At 39.4% G+C, this 14,569-nt stretch overlaps 1 protein-coding gene across 1 annotated transcript; it reads left to right on the forward strand.

Moving 5' to 3' along the window:
- Positions 1-13,224, forward strand: vps11 (VPS11 core subunit of CORVET and HOPS complexes). The gene is made up of 16 exons (XM_042499733.1): positions 1-170; positions 1,477-1,625; positions 1,717-1,852; positions 1,933-2,096; positions 2,630-2,877; positions 4,183-4,384; positions 4,505-4,656; positions 5,932-6,118; positions 6,904-7,047; positions 8,685-8,882; positions 9,006-9,167; positions 9,285-9,418; positions 9,972-10,174; positions 10,338-10,509; positions 11,356-11,578; positions 11,814-13,224. Exons 1-16 carry the CDS (start codon positions 29-31, stop codon positions 11,976-11,978), a joined length of 2,781 nt encoding a protein of 926 aa, XP_042355667.1. The 5' UTR covers positions 1-28; the 3' UTR covers positions 11,979-13,224.
- The last annotated feature ends 1,345 nt before the right edge of the window (positions 13,225-14,569 follow it).

The following is a 14,569-nucleotide window of genomic DNA, read 5'->3' on the forward strand; positions in this document are numbered from 1 at the left end:
TAAAGCTAGTCTTGCTAACGCTAGCAAAATGGCAGCGTTCTTACAGTGGAGAAAATTTGTCTTCTTTGATAAAGACACGGTAAAGGACCCGGTGGACAATGGCAAAAACTTTGCTGTTCCAAGCGGAATATCGGCTTGTGACTCCGGCCGGGGTCATATTGTTCTGGGAGATATCCTTCAACTGCATTGGTTAGCATGCTAAGCTAATGTTATGCTAGCTCACAGCAGCTGATGCTAGTTACAACTCTGCAAATGTGACAGTAAATTTAAAGCAGGCGTAATTTGGTATCTGTCGTGGAAACGAATAGTTTTATTTTAACAGTAAATGTACCAGTGAGCGAAAGACTGAGCGACACAGTCAGACTATATTCTGTTTGTTTGTATTGAAAACAGCGTCACAACAAACTGTTTAAGTATCTTGTTATCGTTAAAGTTAATTAACGATAATCTCCAGAAGTCGTTGGCAGTTATTTCCCATTTGGATTGTTTTCTACACTGAGCAGTTTTAAGCGTATTGACTTACATTGCTATTGACAAAAACGATACTCCTTGGGGGTTATAAATGTGGTGTGACAGTTTCAATCCTTGACAAGCAAGACAACATTAATTTTTGGAGTGTATATACAAAAGAAAAGTCCTTTGCACAGTGATGGAGGGGATATGTTCCGTCCTATGTACAAACGACCCATGCATGCATGCATAGCTTTTTTATGTTTTGAACGCTGCAAAGTGACAGCTTTTATCTCCTAAAACAGTGATACTCAACTTCTAGCACGCAGGCCAAACCTTGGTAAAATTCCAGAAATGTCTTAAAATCTGAGAAATGCCCTAATATCTGAGAATTGTCCAAAATATGCTAGAAATGTCCTAAAATCCTAGAAATGTCCCAAAATCCTAGGAATGTTGTAAAATCCTAGAAATGTCTTAAAATCTGAGAAAGGTCTTAAAATCTGAGAAGTGTCCTAAAATCTCAGAAATGTCCTAAAATCTCAGAAATGTCCATGCTTAAATTCTAGAAATGTCCATGCTTAAATTCTAGAAATGTCCCAAAATCCTAGAAACATCCTAAAATCCTAGAAACATCCTAAAATCCTAGAAACATGTATGGGGGTGCTGCATCTGGCCCCTAGCCTCCTGTCATTTTGCAAAAGTGGCCCCCAAGCAATGCAAGTTGAGTGTCCCTGGTCTAAGGTTTCAGTTGTGGTTTGGAGGCATCGTTACTGATCAAGCAAGCCAACATAAATGTTTGAATTGCATGAATGAAAAAGTACTCTGCATGAAGATGGTAAGGGTCATGATCCTTCTATACAAAATCCAGTTCATGCAGCATGCAGAGCTTTTGCATTATTGGAGCACAGAAACGACAGCTACAATTCTTAATGCAGCATACTACATTTAATAATTGGTTAGCAGGGTTAAAATTGACAGTTTTGCTTCGGCCCAACTGTACAAAATAGTCCTTAACTTAAATGTCACATATGGACGGCAAGATCTGGCTCATGACGCGCTCCCTGCAGCTGACTTCTTTTCAGGCATACAAGCTGCGTGTGACACATCTCTACCAGCTGAAGCAGCACAGCATTCTTGTGTCAGTGGGGCAGGATGAACACGGAATAAACCCTTTAGTAAGTGAGCAGTTTCCCAGAGAAGCTTAACATAGAACCATTGTGTAAATGACTTTAATGGACCACCACTTAATTGAATTTCATTTTTCAGGTAAAAGTGTGGAACCTTGACAAGAGGGACAGTGGAAATCCTCTGTGCACAAGGATTTTCCCTGCAATTCCTGGCAACAAACCGACTGAAGTGTCTTGCCTCGGTGTGCATGAAAACCTCAACTTCATGGCTATTGGTAAGATACAGAGTGAGCACTCCTTGGCCACTCCTTTTTCACTTGTCCCAGTTTTTAATGGTTGTTATGATGCTTGACAGGCTTCACAGACGGCAGTGTGGTTTTGACCAAAGGTGACATCACCAGAGATCGTCACAGTAAAACTCTGACTCTGCATGAGGGAAGCAGCCCGGTCACAGGCCTCGCTTTCCGCCAGGTGGCAAAGGTCACACATCTGTTTGTCGCCACTTTGGAGAAAGTCCACGTAAGTCTGGTCACTTCTGCAACATCTGAGTGCATGGAGAAGATAAACGCTCTTAACTTTGCCTTACTTTTAGCTTAAACCTCATTTGTCAATTTATACAGCAAGTTTTATAGAGAACCCAACAGGGTTGTACTGTCATGAAAAACCTGGAAAAGTTAATTTACATGTAGCAATTTCCAAGCTTGGAAAAGTTTTGGAAAACTGAATATACCCTGAAAATTTCAGAAAAGTAATACAAATGTGTTCCACAAACCTATAAAATAACACATAAGGTTTTCAAGGACTTTCTTAGATTAGGAAATCCAATAATAATTACAAAGAACTGAAAAGGAGTGTCAATGGTCATTTTAGAGAATTTCTGGTCTTGAAAGTTTGCCTTAAAGTAATTGAAATTTACTGGTAAAATGTGTATGAATCCTGACCTAATGATAGTATAATGTTTTCAACCTAAAGCTGATGTTTTTCCATGACTGTCCTCTAGAGACTGCTGTTTTGACCTCCTGTCCTCTTCCCTCTTGTGTCCCCCCACTTAGTGCTACACTCTGTCCATCAAGGAGTATCCTAAAATAGAGCTGGATACACATGGCTGTGCGCTGCGCTGCTCCTCCCTGGCAGACCCCTCCCAGGACTCCCAGTTCATCGTGGCTGGTGATGACTGTGTGTACCTGTACCAGCCTGACGAACGAGGGCCCTGCTTTGCCTTCGATGGACACAAGCTGTTGGCCCACTGGCACCGCGGATATCTGTTTTTACTCATCAGGGACACAAAGTCACCCAACAAGTAAGGACAACACCGAATAAAGTGGATGAAGCTGCGCTGATCATTGTGGGGATAAGATTCTTGTAGAGCGAGTTCATTGTCAAGATATTTTTTGAGAAGAAGTTTTTTTCCCCACCTGGACCCTCAGACCCCTAGTTTATTCAATGTAACATTAAGAAAACGAAAACGTACTTTTTGGTAGATTTGAATATTTTTTTTCTTTCCCAGCAATGTAAAATAGAGATGGAATCACAACGTGTTTAATGTCCTAACATGAGCTTTAATCACCTTATTATACATCATTAAAACTACTGATGCCAAGATCTTTATAAATAAAAAAAACCAACAACAATAATTTATTTCCTAATCACCAAAACAGACCTGAAAGTGGCAGTAGACATTAACCAACACTAAAGTGTGAAAATGAAATAATTCCAGTTCTGTTAAAAAGGTATTGTCTCTTTTCCGCCAAATAATAGAAAAGTATCAATAGTGGTATCGATAGTGGTATTGATAAAGACGTGGATCGTTAGGGAGTCTAGATAATGGTATCAGTATCAATAAAAATTAACCATCCCCATCCCTAGTTGGCAGGAGAACAGTAACTCCTGCAGAAAAAATCATTCTGCTCTGCCCTAAAAAAGGCAAACCCATCTCCATCATAATTTTCAGTTGTTTTTTTTTTTTATTTTAAATAGCCAGTAGTAATCTTAAAAGTAAATGCTTATTTTACATAAACAAACATAAATCAACAATAGATAAAATAAATAGCGAAAACCCAATTAAATTAGTAATTTCTTATTTTCTTTGGCATTTTTTGAGCTATACAGATATGCCATGATGATGCTGGATAATATGTATGTTAACATTGTCCAAGTGATCATGTGACGAGAATATGATATATGGTAGCTAGCTTAAGCGCCAAACTATCAAGACTGGCAAACTGAGCACATCTGCAGGTTTGGTAAACGTTAGCTTGAGTGTTAAAGGCATGTCACGCTGTGTGTTGTGGTATCCCAAAACAGAATCCGTTTGTGATATTTGGCTATCTAGATTAAATATAATTAACTTCACTTTTTAACTTGCTCTTCCATGTGAAAGATACCAGAGTTCAGCACAAAATCTGCTGCACATTATAATCTGCTGTTACCACAACATGCTTGAAAGTTTCACCCCATTGAGGGCGGTACACAAGAAACAGCCATGCCAGCCTGACTGATTTACAATATGAAAAATACATGTTTTTAATCCAATGATTGCTCAGCAGCTTCCCAAAGTCTCACTATTTCCTTTGAGCTTGTTGACAGCATTTATTTTTCCACTTAGGCCGGGGTTTGGCAGCAGGGAGAGCTCTCCATCAGACAAACAGCTGCTGACTGTCTATGACCTGGACAACAAGTTCATCGCCTACAGTGCCTCTTTCGATGACGTTATTGATGTGGTGGCAGAGTGGGGCTCCTTCTACATCCTGACCAGAGATGGAAACATGTTTGTTCTTCAGGAGAAAGACACACAGACCAAACTGGAGGTGAGTCCAGAGGGAAGATGCTTCATTACTGAGGAGTTGGGTCTCTTCTAAATGTGCTCACTGACTGATTGTACTTTGGATCAGCTATTAGGGTCTTCATCTCTTTGTTTGTCTCTCTAGATGCTGTTTAAGAAGAACCTGTTTGTGATGGCCATAAATCTGGCTAAAAGTCAGCACCTGGACAGTGACGGACTGTCGGAGATCTTCAGGCAGTACGGTGATCACCTTTACCTGAAGGGAGACCATGACGGCGCCATCCAGCAGTACATTCGGTAACGGCATCACCAAAGATTTTCTAGGGCTTACACTTTTTTAAACTTAGTGTTAAATGGTGATATGCACGATGATTTTGCATTTTTGTTTAATCTTGGAATCAGCTCCTACAGTAAGGCTTAAATACACTGTGTAAACAAAATTATTACATTCATTCTGTAAAGTGCAAAAAATGAGCCACTGAAATCCATTCAAACTGCAGTTTTTGATCCCACAGCCATCAAAGCATAAAAATACGCATTGTATTATTTCTGGTTGTCATTTTGGGCTTTTGCCTTGGCATTTGTTATTTTTACTATTTTCCACCTGATGACATAATTTTTACCATGTTTGGCAGATGGAGAAAATACATGCTATTTCCACTAGGTGCACTGTCACAATCAATGTTGCTGTAAATCATATGGCTGTGAAGATCAAAAAATGCTAATCTACTTAGCATCTAGTATATTTAAAATACTATTTTTTTTCCATTTAAAAAACATTCATTTATAATGAAAAAAAAAAATATTAATGTAAAAAAAAAATTTAAAGCGTGATTTTGAAATGAATGAGATGTAATATTAAAGTGGGCCCTAAGGGTTAAATATATATAGAGAAAGAAAATGTGCCATGCTGATTTTTTTGTCATGGTTCATTTTCAGTATCACACTTTTTGTTATTGCTTTAATGCTATAATCGCAGTTTCCCTTCCTTGTTTGTGATTGTAAAGATGCAGACATGTGCAACACCAACATTTCACATTTACCAACAAAAAAATACCACTAAAGTCTGTGCAAGGCAATGTCCTGATGTTCTGCCCAAAACTGGGGGAAAACTGTTTTGCACCACAGGCCATGTTGTTATAGAACACAAATGAAAGTCCCCCTACTGCAAAACAAACCCTGAAAATGGCTGAAAGGTGAGGACAGCAGACAAGAAAAAATCACCATGACAAAGGGTGTAGCATCCACATCTGTTGAATGTCCCTGAAGTTAGGTGCAGTTTTATTCTCACTGGAACAATTTGCCTTAGATTATACACACATACACACACCAAAAAAAATCCTGATTATTTTTGCACTTGCTCCTGCAAATTTATTGCACAAAAAAGTCCCCAAACTTTACAACATGCATTGCAATTTTTTTAGAAAACATGCTGTGAAATCAAGCATTTTAGGCCACAGCATTTCCAAAAAATGCCTGCAAAATTCTGTAAAGAATTGCCTAGCTTTCAGAGACTGGATTGCTGATCATCCAATAATACCCACTCTAAAACATCACTGTGTTTTCTTGCAGCACCATTGGGAAACTGGAGCCATCATACGTCATTAGGAAGTTCTTGGATGCGCAGAGGATCCATAATCTGACCGCATATCTGCAAGCCCTGCACAGGCAGTCACTCGCCAACGCAGACCACACCACACTGCTGCTCAACTGTTACACCAAGCTGAAGGACAGCTCCAAACTGGAAGAGTTCATTAAGGTGACTGAGCAGTAAAAGTAGTGCTGTGGGATGTAGCAGTTGATGATAAATGCAAATGAAAAAGTGCAGCTACTTATGCAGTAAAATCCAACTGCTTTTCTGCGATGACTGTAGTAAGATAAATCATTTGTTTCCACAGATGGGCGTCAGTAACAGAACAACATAGTTCAAAGCTTAGTCTCATAACCCTTAGGGACTGTTTGGGGCATTGTACGCACTTTTCATTCTTCACTTTTTGATCATTTTGGCTGTGTTCATGCATATGGCATATATTTTGGCAAGATTTGTCGCCAGAACGTATGCCATTTGTTTAATCTTGTTTAAACTCAGAAAGTTCAGAATATTAATGAATATTTGATAAATATGGTTAGGATTGATTTTGGTTTGAAAAAAAAAACCCTCAATGAAAGTAAAAAATCATGTTAATATATATAATTTTATAGCCTGAATACTGAAGTGCATTTCTTGTACAGAGCGGTATGAGTGTGTGTTCGACTGCACAAAAAAAGTATAAAAATCTGTGTTGCTGCTTATCATTGACGTATTTCAGGCTGTGATAAAAATCTGCCTAGCATGTAGTGTATTTCAAATATTTTTTTGTTTTTTGTTTTTGTTTTTATTTATTTCATCATGACAAAATAATATTTTTTAAAGTTTGATTTTGAAATGTGCCTTTTGTGTGCAGAGCGATATGAGTGTGTGTAATATTAAAGCAGCCCTAAGGGTTAATGAACAGGTCACTAATATCTAGCATATTATGACACCGTTGTCCGGTATGTCAACAGAGCAGTGAAGGCGAGGTCCATTTTGATGTTGAGATCGCCATCAAGGTTCTCCGGCAGGCCGGCTACCACAGCCACGCTGTTTTCTTGGCTGAGAAACACATGCACCATGAATGGTACCTGAAGATCCAGCTGGAAGACCTCAAGGTAAAAAAAACAGCATGCATATTTTTAGTCATTTTTTTCCCCTGCCTGTCGCAGTTTCTACAAACGGCACACCACCTCCTCTGAGTCATATCTCAGTCAAATCTAAACACACAAACATATCTGATATCTGTTGAAAATCATTGAAAAAAGGTGCTATGGATAACTTTAGATCTCGTCTCATAATCATCAGGGGGTCATTAAACATTTAACAGTAGTCAGTAGTTGAAGCAGCTTGACGTCTTATGTGATCTATTCAGTGCGCAGATACAACTTCACAGTGAGGAGCTGACAAGCTAAAGTTAGGCACCGTCTCAAACTGCATCTTTTTTTTTTATTTTTAACCAACTGGTGTCATACTTAGACACTTAAAACTGGATTTATTCTCTTCTGGACCTCCTCCCATTTCATGCACAAACGTTGATCTTAAAATTATAAAATAGGGCACAATTAACTGTTGTGCCCTTTATTTTTTATAACCTTGTCCTTGTCTTTATTTCCTGGACACTTTATCCTAGCTGACTTTGTGAGTGGCTATGAGAATTATAAATAGCAGTGGAAGTTTAATGTGTTAAAATGAAGTAGTTTAAACAGTTTCTAATAACGTCATATACAGGCCAGCACCCGGTTTCTGTGGCCTATACTGTTTAAGATTTTTAACTCTTAAAGATAAACCTGCATGTAGCAGAGTTTGTTGTTTTGAATTTGTTTTAAAATGTGCATGCTGTTGAAGGTCTGCTGTGCAATTTACACATCAGGGTGCTTGTAGTATTCTTAAGTAAACTTCATAACCTGAATATAATCATAACGGTGATAAGCCTCATAGACAGATTACTCATGTTTTTGGTTTTTTTTAATTAAATTAATTGAATTAGGACAATGCACATTAATCAACATATCAGCAGCATATCAGCGCATCACTATGTTGCTGTCCGTGTAACTGCACTCTATGTAATTGCATATAAATAAGAATACAGGATAACCATTGTCATTGACACTAACACAGTCAAAAGAACATAATCAACACAATCAAATAGAAACCCCTGTGCTGCACAGGTGTGTGCAAGTGTTACCTTTTTTTCTCATGAAAGTTGTTTTTTTGAAAGCTTGCACCTGTATGACTCTTTTTTCAACACATAGTATTTAATCATAAGCCTGTGGGTATAAGAAAGTTATACATTTGCTTTTAAATGTGGACACAGTTGTGCTGGAGCTCAGCTAAGCAGACAGCTTTTTCCAGAGTGACTGAGGCCACCCTCACTGGAAGATGACCTAATTCTGGGTACTACCAGAAAACCTGATGGGCCTGATGGGATTAAATGGGAGTTGTGGTTTGTCCTCTAATTCTGTTGAGTGATGGCACTGATGTGAAAGTATTGGACTGCAGTGGGTTTACTGTAAGAAGTGGTGGCAAGTGTCCCTCCTGTTGACAATTATGATCAATATTGAAGGCTTCAATGGAAAAATAAGTTTAAGACAGCCTTCTATCTTTCAATCAGAACATAATCACTGTTGCTCTCTCTCTCTCTCTCTCTCTCACTGGTCTGAATGACAGAATACATCACTTTAATAAAAAGATAAAACCAGCAATGTTACACATTTCTTTAAAGGGCTTTCCTATGTTTCCCTCTGAAACCCAGAACTATCAGGAAGGGCTGCGTTACATCGGACGTCTACCTTTCGAACAAGCTGAGAGCAACATGAAGCGTTACGGCAAAACGCTGATGCATCACATCCCTGAAGGCACCACACTGCTCCTGAAGGGTTTATGCACCAACTACCAACCCAGCGGAGACACTGCAGAAAAAGACAGCCTAGGCAGGGGGCGGGCCAACAAGGTCAGTCTGCGGCGCTTAACTGTCATATTCACGTGATTCTGTAATATCCCTGCGGCCCTGAAATTACCAGTAGTGATCTTATGATGTCTGAAATGCTTCTATAAATGTTTGTTATTGTTGAAGGCCAACTCCGAGGAATTCATCCCAATTTTTGCCAACAACCCACGTGAGCTGAAAGCCTTCCTGGAGCACATGATTGAGGTGGACCCCCGCTCTCCCCAGGGTGTGTATGACACACTGCTGGAGCTCCGGCTACAAGACTGGGCGCACGAACAGGACCCTGTGGTCAGTACAGAACACACAAACTAGCTATTAATACATTTATAACACATTTTGCTGTAAACAGAGATTGCAGTGTGGTTATGTTGTTATGAAAATTTCTTTTTTTCTGATGTTTATCAGAGAAAAAAGGTCCTGCAGGAAGAAGCGGTGTCACTGTTGAAGGGTGATAACACTGTGTTTGATAAGGCTTTGGTCCTCTGCCAGATGCACAACTTCAAAGAAGGCGTCCTCTACCTTTATGAAAAGGGCAAACTGTAAGTGACAGAACCGCACCTGAATATGTATAAAGCCAGTTCATGTGATGAAGAAGCACATCCTAACATAACAACTCATCACTCATATTATTTGTTTACTCTAGAGGTCTGCTGATAGTGGATTTTTAAGGCCCCTTATAATAACGATAGTTTGAAGCAGGAAAAAGCCAATAACTAATTAATTAACTGACAAAACACTTGACAGTACGCGGGTTTCCATTAACCCTCAAATTGCGCAAATTTGAATTTTGAATATAAAATACAGTCAATGTAAACAAATTTTGAGAACTTCAACTTTTTTATGGCATAAGTTTTTGTAAATTTATTTTATGGCAGTAGCTACTTTATTTGTATCTGTAGTTCAGTTAATAATTTTGTATTTTAGTAGTTTACAGTAGTTTAGAGGAGATCTCAAAATATCAAAAAATATATAGCATTTCGCTATATAGCCTATAAATATCATGATATTATTTCAAAGCCATATCGTCCAGCCATATGAAATTTGCATGTCATAACTGTGGGTAAATTGGGCCTGATTTGCATTTGTGTGCAGGTACCAGCAGATTATGCACTACCACATGCAGAATGAAGAGTATGGAAAAGTGGTCGAGGCCTGCAAGCGCTATGGGGACCAGGAGGGATGCCTCTGGGAGCAGGCCTTGGGATACTTTGCCAGAAAAGAGGAGGACTGCAAGGCCTACATCAGTGAGGTCCTCCAACACATCGACCAAAACAACCTGATGCCTCCATTACTCGGTGAGCTGCTGGACATTTTACCTCATACTTTATGCACACTTGTTTTGGTTGTGATTACAGTCAGTTCAGATGAAGACAGAGAGTGCTGAGATCTCTCAGCATCAGCGGGATGTTGTTTGAAAGGAAGCACAGCTTAACATGTATGATTTTTCTGCTGCTGTAGTGGTGCAAACGTTGGCGCACAACTCGACAGCAACTCTCTCCGTCATCAAAGACTACCTCATCAATAAGCTGCAGAGGGAGAGCCAGCAGATAGAGGACGACGAACGCAAAATCAGCCAGTACCGCGAAGAGACGGCTCACTTGCGGTCCGAGATCCAGGAGCTCAAAACCAGGTGGGTCATATACGTATGAGGGATGGGATTTCACATGACCTTTACTCATGGATGCTCAGGTTACATATTTATCTTAGAGTGCCCCCATAGAGTGTAGGCTAACCTGGAAGCTAACGTCGCCCTGGTTGTATCATCAAAAAGAATATGAGATTTTTCCATTGCATTGTGTTTCCCTTAAGATTATATTTTGGGGGGGGGGGGGTCATTGAATTTTGTATTATTGTAGAAAATAAGATCTGTGGTAAACGAATGTATTTGATACTTGTTTTGTTCAGCAAGCTAATCTTCACAAATAAACACCACTTTCAGGATTTTTATAAATGAACCACACTACACTGCAAGGCTGTAAAGCTGTGTTCGGTATGGTTCGGCGTGATGACATTCTGTAGTCTAATTGAGCCAATTATTAGCAGCCACCTTTTTTTAAAACAGTTCAAGGTTCACGTTGGGGTATTCACTGACTTATTTTATGACGTAGAACAAAACGATGAAAGTCTCTTCAGCTTGTGTTAACCACAGAGCTTATTTCAGGCTTCGTAACCAAATACCCATTCAAAAAAAAAAACCATACTTTGACACAAAGAAACCAGAGGTGCTGAAATGCTAATTAATTTGGGGGCTTTAGGACTCATCACTTAGGTTCTCTATTCCCAAGTCTTGTTTTTTTTTAATGATAAGCCCTTCCAGTTTCTTACTGCAGCTCTGTCCTTCATTATTTTTGTGACTCTTGTTTCTGTTGTTGTTACAGTTTCTGTTGCTCTGTCAAGTGGGTGGGACTTGTGCTGCTGGGACCTACAGAGGTCATAGATAGCCAAGTAATCTTTGTCCTTATGTCTCTCCACACAGTGCAAAGATATTCCAAAAGACCAAGTGCAACATGTGCAACAGCCCCCTGGAGCTGCCGTCGGTTCATTTCCTGTGCAGCCACTCCTTTCACCAGCACTGCTTTGAAAGCTATGCCGAGAGCGAGGCAGAGTGCCCGACTTGCACTCCAGAGAACCGCAAAGTCATGGACATGCTGCGCGCCCAGGACCAGAAACGGGATCTGCACGACCACTTCAACAGACAGGTAACAAAACTCGAGCTTTGACGAGAATGAAGTCAAACAATACGAGATGTTTGTTCAATCACTCACTTCTATCCACTCAGCATGATTTTCAATCATTTTATTTCATTTTATTTAAAACTCATTAGAATATATTTTGATTTGATTCTAGCGGTTGACTAAAGTGTGTTGCAGGTGGCTCAACACCCCGGGGATGTTTGAGTAAAAGCAAGTTCTCATGTCTTTTCTTTGGTTTCAGTTACGCAGCTCTAATGATGGTTTCTCCGTCGTGGCCGACTACTTTGGTCGAGGAGTGTTTAATAAACTGACTCTGGTCACCGACCCACCTGGCAGCAAAACTGTCGGGAGTCTGGAAGTCAACCTGCAGAGAGACCTGCTCATCCACACAAAGAGAAACTGCTAAAAACCTCAGCTTCCCATTATGGTACAGGCACTTTCAGTACGTTTACATGCGCAGTTTAGTCCAGCTACAGTTAAAGCTTGATTTAAGACATTTTACTGGACTGCTGTTCTCGTCCCAGTATATAAGCACCGAGGGAGAATCCATTTATTGATGAAGTATGTCTGACTCCTCCACGGCAGGTAGAGATTTGCCTCTTTCAGCTAGTTGCTATAAACCTACTGTATATTATTTATACAGTGATGAAGACCCAATCACAATCATAACCGTTTATTCAGAATAATTGTGGGGTAGAAAACTGCCATGTCATGTACATATAATCAACCAGCGCTGCTGTCCTACCGCTGCCTCCATCAGCTGTTGTGGAAGCTCAAGAGGAGACAATATTCAAATGTAGTGTGCATTTAAACTGATATTGATTCCTTTAAGGTGGCTAAAATTTGTTAAGCTTTGATCGCGTCTGCAGCAGGACATTGCTTAGCTTCCATGCCAGACTGTTCTTTATTTATCAGAGGAGGGGGGTGGCTGGGGTGTGACTTTTTTAATTTAAAATGAATTTTAAATTTTTTTTTTTTAATTATATCTCTCTCATCTAAGCCAAAATTGAAAACACAAGTCCTTCTTCAGTGCTTATATATTTTTTAAATGCCTAACTGAATGCCTAACGAACAGTCCCTATCTGTAAACACCAAAGGAGGCTGGTGGGGGGAGCGTGTACAGAATGCCACTTAAAGTCCGACTGAGGTGTTAACATGAAAACCTCCAGCTCAACTTCCAACCGAATTATCTTGGTGTGTTAGTCCGATTTTCAAGATATTCGATTTAGTCCAGTTTTATTATGACAAAAATTGGACTTTTTCTAACATCACGTAAACGTACTAATTGTGTCCAGCAGCTTCACATCAACGCAGCTCTAAACCACACGCTTGGCTGCATTGGACGCTACTTCATCCAGCAGTGAACGCCTGCTTTCAGTACCTGTCATGGACCTGTTTGCTCAATTGTGTATCTAGTGATGATTCACTAGAGACTGTATAAATGCACTGTAGCTCAAAACAACTCATACTGTGTCTTAAAACCTTGCTGAAATACACCTTGAAGAATTTAGCTTCAACGTGTTTGCTCGTTCTAATTAGTAATCTTGCACAGAACACAAAAATAGCTCAACATTAATAAAAATTATTTGTTGTATGTCACTCTAACTTGTGGATTAAATAAGTGAATAAAGGCAATTCAGCATTTTCTCTGAGCTTTGTGGGTTTTCTTTTTTGTTTTGTGGCCCTTTCAACATACACATAACTTTTCATGTAATTAAATGATATATTACACCATATAATTATATCAATCAATCACGTATTTGTCACATGGAAATGTTTACAAAGTACAGCTTCAGCGAAATGCGATCCCATCTGCTCATTTAACTCTGTGATCTAGTCCCTTTTTTTTTGACCCCAACAAGATCATATCACATATTATAAAATGTATCTATCAGTTATGATATACAGTAAAATGTATTTTTAGTGTTATTTGCACTGGTGCTGCATCGCCTCTGCACACAAACACCTGTTTGAACCCTGTCCTCTGGCTTCAAAATCATATTAGTCCATGACAGGGTCCCTGCAGCTTAAAGCAGGTTAGATTTACTTTAACTTCAAAGACTTTTTTAATTCCACAGTTTAACACTATTTTTTTAATGACCAAAATTGAAGAAAAAACATTTTTGGCCCAAATGTTTATGACAAAACATGAAATGTCTTTTATCCAGTGAAAAAGTCTGAATGTCTGCCTCAAGTGTTCTAATCTAAGACTTCAAAAGCCTTCAAAATGACTCTGAGTGATTTTGAAAGCATTGATCGAGTGAGGATTTGAGCAAGAAAGTGGCATATTTTCCAACAGCTTGACACTTTTATTGTTTTTAATTAAGCTGACTGATCTTTCAGTTCCAGGAGGAAAGATACAAACTTATAAGTTGTCTTAGAGAATTTCTGTTTGTGAAAAAAAATGTAGCTATTAATTAAAACTCATTAAATATTCAAGAGCACTATCGTCTGAATTATCATGACAACAAATGATATCCCTGAGGGCATGTGGTTTGCTTCATGGATGTACTTTACCTGGAAGTTTCGTCATTTGGTTTACGCCCACTTTCTGGACGTGGACCAATTGGCTGCAACCAGAAAATTCGACGTCACTCCCCGCACGTGGACCAATCATGGGGCAGTGCGTAGAGCGCGGTGGGCGGGCTCTGGATTGTCATTGCCGGTTGTTGCACCAGGCGTCAAGACAATAGCAGTTAATCACCGGAATCTGAGCGTTCTTCCTTTCAAAGCAAGAGCACATAAATTCAGTGTTGCGCAGAAAAAATAATTAACACTGACGTTAGCCCTTTCATGACATTATCAATGTTATTGTGAAATTAAAATGAAGTTTTCCTTTAAGCAGCAGGCCGTTACCGCTCTTTTTTGTACACGCTTACTCGAAAAAAAGATAGGTCTGTTGGGTCTTATTAAAAACTGTAGATTGACAACGACATTCACGGCCATTTTGATTTGTAATCGCATTAAATAGTCACACAGATCCCCATTTACATTTGT

The sequence above is a fragment of the Plectropomus leopardus genome, chromosome 13, assembly GCF_008729295.1.
Source record: "Plectropomus leopardus isolate mb chromosome 13, YSFRI_Pleo_2.0, whole genome shotgun sequence".
Lineage (NCBI taxonomy): Eukaryota > Metazoa > Chordata > Actinopteri > Perciformes > Serranidae > Plectropomus > Plectropomus leopardus.

Excerpts from the sequence above, each read along its gene's own strand:
- vps11 (XM_042499733.1), top strand. The coding sequence starts at position 29 with ATGGCAGCGTTCTTACAGTGGAGAAAATTTGTCTTCTTTGATAAAGAC. Across the intron at positions 171-1,476 it reads GGGTCATATTGTTCTGGGAG|ATATGGACGGCAAGATCTGG; the intron begins ATATCCTTCAAC and ends CTTAAATGTCAC. Across the intron at positions 2,878-4,182 it reads GACACAAAGTCACCCAACAA|GCCGGGGTTTGGCAGCAGGG; the intron begins GTAAGGACAACA and ends TTTTCCACTTAG.